The sequence below is a fragment of the Choloepus didactylus genome, chromosome 16, assembly GCF_015220235.1.
Source record: "Choloepus didactylus isolate mChoDid1 chromosome 16, mChoDid1.pri, whole genome shotgun sequence".
Taxonomy (NCBI): Eukaryota; Metazoa; Chordata; class Mammalia; order Pilosa; family Megalonychidae; genus Choloepus; species Choloepus didactylus.
The window spans coordinates 58,188,246-58,202,081 of NC_051322.1; the positions used below are offsets into that span (position 1 = coordinate 58,188,246).

Here is a 13,836-nt window from a genome sequence, read left to right on the forward strand (position 1 = left end):
CTTAGGCCAGGAGTACCCAAAGTACCAAGTTCTTGTTTATGCTTCCACAGATAGTCTAATGAAAATAAAAGAAATATGTATATGTTGTCCATATAAGGTAGCAGAGTATTCTTACCTTTATGCACCTTGATTTAGTCACCTAGCAATAAATCTTGATGTTCATTCCATGCTATTTTATAGATCTGCATCAGTTTTTGACAGTACACAATAGTCCATTGCAAAGATGTAACAATGTATTCAGTAAGTCCTCTGTAGACAGAAATTAGGTTATTTCCAAGGTTTTGTTTTTACAATGTTGTAATGAATAAACTTGAACACTCCATTTCATATGTTTGTGAATATATCTGTAAGATACATTCCTAGAAGTAAAACTTCTATATCAAAGGGCTTGCAATTTAAAAGTATGATGTATAGAACCAAATGCTCTCCAAGAAGAATGTACCATGTTACATTGTCACCAGCCATGTACGAGAGAACCTGTTTCCTTACATCCTTGCTAACACAAGGTACTAGCAACTGTCTTCATCTTTGCCAATGAAAAGTAATATTACATTTTAGTTTAAATTTGCATTTCTCTTTTTATGAATTGAGTTAAACATCTTTTCACCTGTTTAAAAGTTATGATGGTTGATTTCAGGTGTCAGCTTGGCTAGGTTATGGTGTCCAGTTGTTTGCTCAAGCAAGCACTGGCCTGATTTTACTGTGAGGGTATTTCATAGATGGATTTATATAATTAGTCAGTTGATTGCATCTACAATTGATTGCATTTACAATCAACAAAGGAAATTACCCTCAGCATGAGAGGAGCCTCTTCATCCAGTCATTTAGAGGTCTTAAAGCCAGAACTGAGGATTTCAGAAGTCAGAAAGAAACATTTCTGCCTTTTCTTCAGTTAGTCAGCTTCTCCTGGGAATATGACTTTAATTTCATCAGAGATTCCAGCTTGCAGCCTGTCCTACAGAATTCAGATTTGCCAATCCCCATGGTCATGTGAGCCAATCCCTATAATAAATTTTTTATATATATAATTTATATGTTATGTATATATTATATATATCCTGTCAGTTCTGTTTCTCCAGAGAACCCTAATACAAAAGCCATTTTTATTTATTTAATTTTTTGGAGGTGAAGTATTTTAGATGTTTTGCCCATTTTATATTGGATGATTATTTTCACATTGATTTGTACAAGTTCTTCACACATTAAGGAAAATTTGTCTCATCAGTGACATGAGCTGCACCTGCTTGTCCTGATCCATTATTTTTTCTTTATTGTTGATATTGTTGTGCAATGCAACCTTCTTACATTTTTTTTAGGGTAGAAGAGTTACCAATATATTCTTTTATGGTTTCTCAGTTTTTTGTTGTTGTTGTTGTTGTACATGGATATATCTTTGCTACTGTGAGTTTAATTTAAAAATATATTCTATTTCATCTTCTAGCACTTTTCCATGTTTTTTCCCCCTCCTAAATCTTGGCTCCATTTAGAATTTAACTGGAGTAATGTGTGAGGTCAGAATCCAAGTATATAATTTTTCCCAGAGGCCAATATATTTCAGTATCATTTATTGAATAAGCCACCTTTTCCCTACTGATTTGAGCTGTCTACTTTTGTCAAATACTAAATTTCCATATACCTTTGATTTATTTCTGGAGTTTTTATCCTAATACATGGATCTATCTATTTATTCATGTACCAATACCATGAGGTAATTAATTGCTATTACTTTACAATGTAGTTTGACACCTGCTAGGATCACTCTAACTCATTAATCATCCCCCACTCCAACTCTGGCTGTTTATCTTTGTAATATTCTGCAGTTTTTTTACAATGTCTTGTGAATTTATGTTCATTTATCTGACTTTAAGATATATTATCTTAAATACAGATAATAGTCAATCTGCTGCCCCATTCTATTCTCTTACTATTCTCTTCTGTCTCTCTGAAATGTCACTTACTTTTTGGTAGACTTTCCTTACCTCTCCATCCTCCACATCTTAACCTCTCTTTCATAATTTCCATTTCTTTGCCTGTGCACTACAATTCTGTAAAATTTATTTGTAAATTTTACAAATCAGTCCTCTAATTCTTTCTTCCACTGTGTCTAATCTGCTGCCAAAACCATCCATTGGGTGTTTAATTTCAGTTTCTGTAATGGCTGATGGATTATGTACCCCCTCTAAAGACATGTTCTTAATCTTAATCTTAATCCACATTCCTGTGGGTGTGAATTTATTTGTAACTAGAATCTTTTGAAGATGCTAGTTTTAGTTAAGTTGTGGTAATTGAGTCAGGATGAGTCTTAATCCTTATTATGGGAGATCTTATGAAGGGAAGAAACTGGAAAGAAGAAGTCGGAGAAAGCCACGAGGGGGAGTCAGAAGGTGGAAGTCAGCAGGAAACCAGAAGAGCAGACACAAGGAGAAAGAGATCACCATGTGACGGGAGGCAGAGACACAAGCCAAGGACCCCGAAAGATTGTGGCTAAGCCAGCACCTGAATACTGACTTCAGGGAGGAAGCAAGCCCTGTTAACGCCTTGATTTTGGACTTCAAATTCAAGAGACAATAAACGCTTACTATTGAAGGCAGCCCATTGTGGGGTATTCGTCGTAGCAGCATGGCAAACTAAGACAATGTATTCTTCATTTCTAGAAGTTCTATTAGGTCTTTCTCAAACCTGCCATGTCACTTTTTACTGCTTCCTGTCCCTTGCAGACATATTAAAGCTTATCTTCATTTATTTAAACCAAGTTAGCATAGCTGTTTATAGTCTGAGTCTGATAAATCAAACAGTTAAAGTTGTGTGCATCTCCTCTGCTGCCTGTTTAGTTTTGCTGGCACCCACTAATGGTGCCTTGCTTTCAGGTGTGTTTGGTGGTCTTTAACTACACTGCTTTCTGCCCTTGAAAATCATTTGTACAAACTCCATGAGGCCTAGGATGAAAGTACCTGCCTTCAGAGATTATTAGTTTGCTTCTGCCAGGTTCTTGGTAACAGTACAGTTTGGTACCATTTTAAATTACATTGAAGTTTCTTGGCCCAGCCCAGTGACATGCATTTGGGCTGCAAATATGTGCAAATACTGTCCAATGGTTCAATAGCAACATCCCATCAGGACAAGTTTTCCTTTCTTTCTGATGCTTTGCTTAGTATCAAGGCAACTCTCCCACAGTCCCCTGGTAATATGGAGAAGGGGAGCGGGGTTACCTCTGGTTCACCCTTACCCTGAGGGCAAAGCCCTGGGAATCACAGCTTAATGTTGAGGGAGGGTCTCCTGTGACAGCTCCCCTACCTTGGCTGAGCCTTGGCCTTTGATGTCTGTCTACTTCATCCTAAGATTCTATCAAAACCATAGCTTGGTTTTATAACTCCGTTTTCCCGGGACCATCAGATGTGTTCATGGCAAAGATGCATAACTCGGTAGATCTTTATTATCTTGTCAGTTTTTTTAGTGCTTGTAAGAATAATTTTATTTAATGTTCTATTCAAATTTTAGTTGTTTTGGGTAGAAGGTTTGGTCTAAATAACCTAGCCTGTTCTTACCAGAAATAGATTAATGCCTGCTGATTTTTCTTTTAAGCTTGAGAAATGGTTTATCTAGTTTTTTTAAAAAAATCTTGTATTTTTAATGGCTTTACATTACAGTTACAGATTTCTTTAGGGAGAATTTTTTTTCTGTAAGTCTTCCTGTTCAAGAATAAGGTATGCCTTTCCATTTCTTCAAATCTTCTTTTGTTTTTCAATTGCACTTTAAAGTTGTTGTCTTCTACATTTACATAAATTTTCACTGTTTGGTCAAATTTATACATTGGTGTTTTATTTCTATTATATTAATATTAATATTAAACCTTTAAATTTTCTTCAGTGCTTTGCTTTGGTGCTGTCCCATAGGTTTTGATATTATTTAACTATTTTCATTTTCCAGTTATTATTCAAATATATCCATGATGGTAGAGCTTCAAGAAAGAGTATTTTAGCATTTCTAGATGGCAGATTTTTTTCTTTTTTTCCCCTAGTTTTATGTTTACATTCTAGATGAATTGCTTTCTGATCAGAGAAACTTTTCTGTACTCATTTTAATTTTTGGAATTTATTGAATTTTTCTTTGTGGCCCTGTGTATGGTCAATTTTTATGACTATTCCAAGAGTAGTTGGAAAAGTAGATTCTGTTTTCAAGGTATAGATTTCCATATATTTCAATTAAAATTGATTTCATTAATTACATCATATTATGTTCATTGCAAAATGGATGGGAATTAAAGTCTCATATGGGGACCTTAAATTTTCCTCAGTTTTTGTATGTCCAAAAAGGTTTGCTTCTGCTTTTTTACTTGAAAATGGTTTGGCTGGGTAAAAAATTCTTTGCTTATATTTTGTAGACATTGCTCACATCTCTCTTAGTGCCATGTGTTGCTGTGGTGAAGCCTGAGACCAAGCCAATATTTTCAAGATCTTGTTGCCAAAAAGTTGAAAGGATTCTTTTGTGTCTTTAAAGTCAAATAACTTTTCTAGGTATGTCTCAATATTGATAATTTTGTGTGAATTTTTCCTGCCACAGAGTCACCCCTTTCAGTCTGTATATTGAGTCTTTCATATATGGAAAGTTTTTAAAGTTTATTAATATATTATTCCTATTCCATGCTTTTGCTTGGTTTTCTTTCCAAGAATACAAAAAAACAGGTATAGTTTATGTCCTTATCCTACTTCTAACATTTATAAACTTTATTTCCTTTTAATTTCTTCCATTTTTCTCATTCCGTCCTATGGGCATTTGGCTTCTTTCCAGCAGATTCCATCTCCCTTCTGTTGCTTCCAGTATAGTCCTTCATCTCTAAGTAGTCTTCTTTGCTAAATTCTGCCAGTTCCTGTTTCACTTCCTGCTGTCTTGCTGAATATTTCCTGAACTATTGTATTATCTGTTTTTTGAGCTCTTGTTTTTTCAGAGGTGACTGCTTCATTAAGTTTTGTTTTCTTTTTTAACTCATGGCAATATGTTGGGTCATAAATTTCATCTATTTTGTGGAAATATTTTTCTAATTTGTTTTTCTTGATTCTTTCATCCTTTTTGCATGTATGGAGACTGTGCTGGTTCCTTTTTGATTACTCATCTTTAAATTAGGTGAGATCTTTCTGAATCAGCTGTTTGCAAGAAATTTGTGTGGTTCTCATTAAACATAAGATTACACAGGTGAGAAGCAACTTTTAGTTTTTCTTCTCCTTAGCTGATAGAGATTGGCAGCCCCAGGGCTGCACACAAGGAAATCTCTCTCCTCTCCCTGCCTCGCCAACAGACTGACTAATGAACTTTTTAATCACTGCAGAGTAACTGAAGTTCTCACACTCTCAGTTTTCTTCAACTGTGATTACATAACACTTCCCTTTAGGTCAGCGATGCTCACAAACAAAAGACCGCAGTGATCCTCAAGCACCGTACATATTTAGAAATCTATATTATATATAGATATTTAAAGATATGCTTACATGAATCCCCTATTTTCATCACAGAGAGTAAAAGGACAGCCCTCCAAATGAAAAGATCCTTGTACTTATTTTCCAAGCATCAAAGTACCCAGAGAAACAATGGGAATATAATAACTACTGATCATTTGGTGCCTACGATTGGGTATATCTCATTCACTCTTTCTAACAGCGCTGTACAACAAGTGTGATTATCCACCATTCTGCAGATGTAGCACTTAAGGCTCAGAAGGTTAAGAAACTTGCTGAGGTCATACAGCTAGCAAGGACCAGAGCCGGAATTCAAACACAGGTCCCCAGAGCCTGTGCTCTCTCTCCTCTGCCATGCTTTCCAGGGGCTGTGCTGGCAGCTACCACGAAGACAAGGGCATGGGCAGCACCCTAGGACTCCTGTAGGAAAGCAAGCCTGGTCCTGAGAAAGATCGAGGCAGGGCAAGGGGGGTCTCAGATGGAGACTTGCCCAGGGAATGCAGGGTGCTGGGGCCTCTGTGCCTCACTCCTTTAGCCCTCAATTTTCCATCACCATCAGAAAGCTGCTTGAAATACTATAGCTCCAATCCCCATGACCCTCTTGGAATTCCTCCAGCACCCCCAGGGCTTTGCAGTCCCAGTATGGGAAATGCTTCTTTAGGGGGATGTTATGAATATTAAGTAACAAGTGATTATAAATCTTTTGGCAAATGTACAGTGCTATAGACATGTTAAATAACCGTATGTTCCCATTTAACTTCATTTATAGCATTTGGATGGAACTAAGACATTTTGCCTATTGCTTAGAGCTTATACTATTCAATATTTGTAAAGAAGTCATTAACCGCCTCTTACGTAAGGTATAGGGAAGTTCTCTTCATCTTCATGGCATCTGCTGCAGAGAGATTTTTGGTCTGCTCTGATTGCCCGGTTGTTGGTGGGGTCTGTTACAAATAATTGCTTAGTTACTTACACAATTTATTCCTTATTGATGGCCTCATCAATTTACTATCTCTCTGAGGATATTTACGGATCATTAAAAATCTAAGTTCTATTCTGTTGACCTTCATCTTGGATGATCAGGTTTAACACAATTCCTTTCCACGTGTTTCCATTTTGTTATGCAACATCTCCCTCTTGTCCCCAAATTAGAGTGTGTATCTCCAAAATCCAATTATCCACATTAACTGCTCTCTGGATAAATGATATCCATACGTGTTCCAAGAAACTTAAACTTTAATAACTTCATAATAAGTAATACAGACCCTTTCACTAGAATTGCCAAAAAAACAATATAATTTAACTACTTTGAAAGTCCACGTTCTTTTCTCATTCCACCCTTTCAGGGAAGTTCCAAAGAACACAAAGGAAAGGTGGTCTCATCAGACCCAAATGGAATGAGGTCTCTGGTTATCTGCAAGCCAGACAGTCAACCCTTCCTTTCCCTGAGTCTGAGTCACTTCCTTCCATGTTCTTCCTAATACTCAAGTAGTTCTGTTTTTCCTCTCTCCTCACTGGAGAGCTACTGAAAACTTCCCACTGCTCTGGAATGCCATTAAATTGTGATCATCCATCAGGTGGCCTTGTGGAGGCCATCCACTTGGACCAGAGTCTTCCAGGGTTTCATCTCTTCCTCCTTGATGTTGTCCTTAGAGGTCCTTTCCACTCAGTAGTACGTCCCACTCCCTGCCTGGTTTATGCTGCACCTCCTGGGCCCCAAATAAAAAGCTTCTGGGAGTATGGGGCTGTGAAATGCCTCAGCAGACCATTCTGCATCTTTAATAAACCAAGTTAGTACCAAGATGTTTTAAAGCAATCAGGTCTTCACTTACACCCTTTAAATATTTGTAGACAGTTTTCACAGGCCTCCATCAGGCAGCTGGGTAACCCAGTCCTGCCTGCGCTCAGAAAATGTGCATTAATGATACTGAGGCTGTTTAAAAAGATCTTTGGTGCCACTGACCAGACTCTGACTCCCTTGTTATCAGAAATGGAAAGTTAACTCATCTCTATCCTGCACATGGAGAAATTCACAAATAGCAGGGCAATCTCAAGTGACAATCATTAAATAACCTTTTATTCAATGGGCTTTTCCTCTAGGAAGATGTCCCCTCTTCTTTGCTTCCATATTTCTTTTTGCTTTTATCTTCTGGGAAAATGCATGAATCTATACTTTGTAGTAAATTACGCCACAGCAAACTTAAAACAGATTCCATTGTAAATTCCTCAAGGGTAGCAACTGTACTAGTTATTCCTGTGAGTGTGTGTAGATAGAGAGACAGAGCACCAAATGAGTGAGCAAGTGAGTGAATACATGAATAAATGAACAAGAACTACAAAAGTTCACATCAGCAAATAGGACATAGTATAATTTTTTAAAAAAAGAAAATCTGGTTATGTTTTGCATTCTCAACTGATGTTGTATTATGACTAAGATAAGCCTAAAAAAAAGTACAATGACTGAGAAAGGCACGTAGCAAGTTGCTGGCTTTGGAGTCATACATACATAAATCTGAATCCCAGCTCTGCTATTTCCTGACCTCCTTAACCTCTCTGAGCCTGTTTTCTCTTCTATAGGAGGCATAATATCTACCTTTAGGATTCATAATGGCAATGGTGTCATAGAGTGCTTGCCAAGTGACTGGCACAAGGAGGTACTTAACAATGTAATTATCTCTGGATGGCATCGTCATAAGGGTCAAAGTGAAGAAACCTCAGATTTTTAATTAATATGTGCTATGTGTTTCATGGGTCTACTCACTCATAGCTCTTAATTCTTAGGTCTTATTTTTTTTTATCCTTAATGTTTATTTTACTGAAGTAATTTCAGTACTGTTTTCAGAATTGGGAATCAGTGCCCATGTTCCCCAGGGGGGATAAAGGCCATGCTAAGTAATCCCTTAGCTGTGTCTCTGACCAGCCTTTGGAGGACAGGTTCAAAGACCAAGGTGGGACAGGGCTCCTGTCCCTGCTCATGTCTACAGCAATGATCTCATTAATCCTCACAAAAGCCCTGTGAGTAAGGTACGCTTGTTATCATCCCCATTTTAGAGATGTGGAAACAGAATCTAGGGATGCTAAATAACTTGACCAAGGTCATACACAGCTGGGGTTCAAATTCCAGCACAGGGACTTCGGGGGGGCCATGCCATGCCCTCAATCACTGTGCTCTCCAGCCTCCTGCAGGTTGTGACCTCCACAACTCTGAAACAGGACACAGCCCTGCAAAGCGAGCTTCGGTAATGGTTACATGTGCCCTAGGCTGAGATGCATCAGGATTGTGAGAGTGTTTTCCAGCTTCAGCATGGCCATGGTGGCTGGGAATATGGGCATTTCCCATGTGTTCCTGGGGAGGTGGAGAGAGACGTTCCATCAAGGAATGGAGTGGGACCAATAAGTAGTGTGTGTGGCACACAGACACCTGTCCACACAAATCCACTCTCCTTTCCATGAGAAGTCCCAGGTGAGCCAGAAGTGATGCTCCTGCTTCTCTTTAAACTCTTTACATGCATCTTTTCCCTCTTTAACAATTTTATCCCTAATTCCATGCTTTACATGTTACCTCCCCCCTTGCCACCCCCACCTGCCTCACCCCCCAAAATTCTGGCTATCCAGTTAGAACATATTCTTCCTAGTATCTTATATCCAGATTTCCAGTGTTCTCAGTTTCTCCTTGTCCTGTGAAAGCTGTTGACATAGAGGCTTGCTATTTAATTAATATACCTTTATGTTCAAATCTCAGCTTGGAATCCATAGCAAATATCTTTTCTTAAGACAGGATTGAAATTAAAGCACAATAGAAAAAAGAGCTTAGCATTGAATAAATGCATCACCCCCCCCCCCCCCACATACATACTTTGAAAAAAAATCCCATGAACTCTAGTGTCAGTCTGACTTCTGGAAACGTCTTTCCATCAAACTCATATATTTTCTGAACTTTGACACCTCTAGCAATTGTGATCACTTTACAGTTTCCCCTCTTCCAGCTGGGATTTTGCAATTCAGAGATCATGCTTGCTGCACAGCCACATCAGCAGTTAATAAACTAGGCTCCCCCTTGCCATCTTTCCGAACAGGGCTGGTGGCTCCAAGGCTCCACAGAATTTGGGGGGAACTTATTCCCCCCAAGATTGAGCCTCTTCTTGGGCCATAAGGTCAAAATTCTTTGTGAAGGCTGTGCTGCTCCCAATAAGGATTGGGGCTGAGATTCCCCATGGTATAGCTAGCTCCACAGACTCTTCTCTGGAGCCTAGGAACCAATATGTTCCAGAATGTTTTAGATTTCAGAGAAGAAATGTTGTCCATACACTGAATATGAGGTAACATCCACCAGTGGGTCTGGAGCAGCACCTCGTAATCAAACACATTAATTTCTGCAGCTAAGCAAATGAATATTCCCTCTAAGTGGAGTAAGTATAAGCAATAAGTAGCCTAGCAGCAGTTCAGTTCAGCTTCTGCCTTAGATCGAAGTAGTCTTTTGTTGCCAAATGAGTTACCCCAAACCTTTTGGTTTTCAGAGGTTTTTGGCTTTGGGAATCGATAGATGAGAGACTATAAATGCAAACAGCCACCATTTGGTGAGCATTTCCTAGCCTCTTGTTCAACCCTCCCAGGAAGGTACTGTCCTTAGCTTCCTTCAGCAAATGAAGAAACTTTGATATGGAGAGTTTAGGAAAACTGCTGGAGCTCACAGAGCTAGTAAAAGGATTCCAACCAGACTGTGATGCTCCCCCCTGAGGAAAGAACCCAGCCCCACAGATGGTTTCTTAAGGCGGCACCTTTCTGTCTCCCCTCTGGGCCAAGCAGGCTCCTGCCAGCTCAGCTTCCCAGGTTTCCTCACTTAGCTTGAGCTCTTAGAGCCATCAGGTTGACACTGATCCCCTGTTACTCATGTGGGGCCTCTCTCGTTTTCTTGCTAAAGATATTTTTAAAATAGTCTGGGGCCCCAGACATTCTTGAAGCAGTCATTTCCTTCCCTTCTCATTTATTAATGGGTCTATTTCTTTCCACTCCCCAGTGTTTCTCCGGGGCACTTGCGAGAGGCCTGTTTATTGCCTTTGGCTGACATTACCTTTCTCCGTCTCCACCCCCACCTTTATCTGCTCGGTGCCAGCGGGACTAACCTTTGCGCGGTTCCTCCTTTCGGCTTCGCTCTCCCCCTCGGTCCTCCTCGGGCGGGCCCTCCAGCCTGAGACTGCTGGGTGCCCCTGGCCTCCTCTCCGGGGAGGGCCGGGTGGCGGCCGGGGTGAAGGCTCCCCTCCTCCCCCCATCGCAAGGGTCCCTTCTCTGTGGGAAGGGGCGGATCCTTTTTTATTTCTTTCACGCAGAGCGCAGCGCTGAGCGCGCCCCGAGCGGACCGGGGACCCTTCCCACGCTGTGCCTGGTGCGGTGCAGGACGGCGCCTCACTTGGCAGCCCCTGACTGCCTTGTGGGGTCGGTGACGGCGATTAACTGACACCAGGGGGGCTGGCAGCCGATCTGGCTTCTGCTTTCCAGACCTCATCCAGAGGCGGCTCTGGCCCCGCTTCAGCCTCCGTAGCGCTGACTGAGTGCGGGCAGTCCTGGGCCTGCCCATCGGCCCCCTGCTCACCAGCCGTGCAAGTTTTTACTTATCCTCTTTTTCCTTCATTTCCTCACCGATAAATGGGAGTTAGGAAAATACCACCTAAACCAGGGCGTTGTTCTGAGGATTTAAGTTATTAAATGAGCGGATGCTCGTGGAGCAATCGGCACGGTCCCCACCCTGCCTGGTCACGGTCAGCCCTCCGTGCACAGAGGCTGTGTTATTTATGTCTCCTCACTCCTTAGTGCTCCAGTGTGAACCCTCATTCCACCAAGGTTTACAAATACTAGTGTTAAAATCGTCACCTCCCACCCATTTCCCCACCATCACTATTGTTACAATTGCTCTCTTTATTTTGTAGAATATTTAAGGCCAGGCATTTCAGAGCGGAAAGGAACACCAGTGATCCTTTGCCCTCATTTTGTAGATAAAGAAGATTCTGTAAACGTACCCAGGGCCAACTAACCTACAGGCAGGGCTGGGACTAGAACTCAAGGGTGGGGATTACCTGTTAGCTATCTGTGACCATCTGTCCTGCTTTGCCTGGAATTCTCACGATTTTAGCACCAAAAGACCAGCTTCCTGGAAAACCAGCCAGATCCAGGCAAACCAGGACAGTTGCTCACTCTAAGCCTTGGGCATTTTTGAGACTAGTTACTTTATTAATCAAAAGATTACATTTGCTGTTTTCTCAGCTTTTTACAGCAGGGGAGAAGCAAACATCCTACAAATGCCAATTCTGCATATAGGCAATATTTGAAAACACTGAGATCTGAAAACTCATAAAATAAACCTTTTCAATTAGCTCTGTTGCTTTTTTATACTTACCTGCTGTGTTATTTCTCATGAGATTACTCCACAACTAAAGAGTAAACTATTGCAGGCTGTCCCGAGGAAGTAGGCGCAGTTTCAAGTTGACTGAAAATGGCTGTTAATAAAGAAATTTTACAAAGTTCTAACTAACTTTGGGGAGTAGCTTACAATCCATCAGACTTAATCCCCTATGTTTAAAAAATTTTGCCCTTCTGGAAAACATTATAAGGCACTTTTGTTGCAGACTATACCCATGGAATGGAAGTGCTATGCAAACTAAAACATTTAATGGTGTTATTAATCCAAATATCTTACCACAGTGGTTGTTTCTTTTGGAAGAAGGTGGATAAATCTAAGACTCCACTTGGACTGAAATAGGCAGATACTCAAGACAAGTGATTATTTCTCCTACTTGTTCAATCTATAACAAATGTGTATTGCATGCTTAATATAGGAGTGTCCCAGGTGTTGGGCAGCGAGTGAATTGTGTTGAATAAGACAGAAAATGGCTGCTGTCCTAATGGCATTCTAGTCTAGCAGGAAAGAAAAAATTAAAAAATTACACAAATAATGATAGAATTGTAATTGTAGTAAGTACTACGAAGCAGAGTGCAGGGTGCCCTGGGAACAGTCAGTGGGTTACCTAACCTAATCTGAGTGATGTTTAAACCATGATATGAAGGATAAGTGAACTAGGCTCAGACTTGGGGAAATAGCACTGCAGGTAAAGCCGTGAGGGGCTAAACAGCTTGGCATATATACTGAAAGGTCAGTGTGCCAGGAGGATCAGGTCAGGTATATATAGAGGGGCAAGAGATGAAGCTGGAGGGTAAACAGTGTTCAGATCATACAAGAACTCATAGGACAAATTGAGGGCCTCAAAATTTACCTGGAGAGCAATAGGACTCAATGATTTTCAGTAGAAGAATGACCACATCAAATTTGCATTTTTGAGATATAATTTACATATAATAAAATGTACATATCTAAGTGTTCATTTGGATGAGTTCTGACAATTAAATGCCCTTATATAATCACCACCCAAAACAAGACATGGAACATTTCCAGGAAATTTCAAGAATGTTCCCTTGTGCTCCTTTTCAAGCAATCTCTCCCTCCATAGATTAATTTGTCTGCTCTTTAAGTTCATATAAATGGAATCATATAGTGTGTGTTTCAGGCTTCTCATTTTAATGTTTTTTGAGATGCATTCCTATTGTTACATACAGCAGATCATTTCTTTTTGTTCATGTTTTTTGTTTTTTTTCTTTTTTGTAGCACTCTGTTGTATGAATAAACTGTGATTTGTTTATTCATTCTCCTCTTGATGGACATTTGAGTTGTTTCTCAGATTCGCATTTTAAGAAGATAACTTTGGTTCTCGATTGGGGGACAGACTGGAAATCTGGGAGATCAACTGGGAGGCTGTTGCAAGAATCAAGATTGACATAATGGCAGCTTTGTCTAGGATGTCAGGTGGAAATAGAAATAAATATGCGACTGAAAATTATGAAGAGAGAAAGGGAGGTATCAAAGATGCTGCCAAAGTTTTTGACTTGAGCAACTGGTTGTATCGTGGTCCCATTTACTGAAATGGTGAAACCATGAGGGCCAGATATGAGGTGGTAGTTGAAGTGGAGATTGAGGTTGCATTTTCTAGCATGTTAACTTTGAGATAACTGGCAGACATCCATGTGGAGATCCCAAGTAAATTTGTTGGATATTTGGATCTGGAGCCCAAAAGAGAAGTCTGGACTTGAGGATTTGGGAGTATCTACATATATAGATTATGTTTACATTTATGAGAGTACATGAAATTGTGTTCTAGATATATAGTATAGAATAAGAGAAGGTCAGCAAGAAGAGGACAACATGGCAAAGAATGAGCAAAGTAAACATTAATAATAGGTGAATTAAGGTGGAAATGCATTGTCAGGCAAGGCAAAATTTTAAGACTGATAGCTGCTCAAAATTAACTGACATATTCATGAACATTTAGAGTAAATTTTT

The 13,836-nt window shown here is 39.9% G+C and overlaps 1 protein-coding gene across 1 annotated transcript in view; it reads right to left on the reverse strand.

Moving 5' to 3' along the window:
- The window catches only part of LOC119511290, a 49,279-nt gene extending 38,254 nt beyond the window's left edge, over positions 1 to 11,025 (reverse strand). Inside the window, exons 1-3 of the mRNA XM_037805773.1 lie at positions 10,808 to 11,025; positions 10,574 to 10,755; positions 6,306 to 6,394 (exon numbers count right to left, since the gene is read on the reverse strand). Of these exons, the coding sequence (XP_037661701.1) occupies positions 6,306 to 6,394; positions 10,574 to 10,755; positions 10,808 to 11,025 (489 nt within the window). The remainder of the gene's footprint in view (positions 1 to 6,305; positions 6,395 to 10,573; positions 10,756 to 10,807) is intronic.
- Positions 11,026 to 13,836: the final 2,811 nt, after the last annotated feature.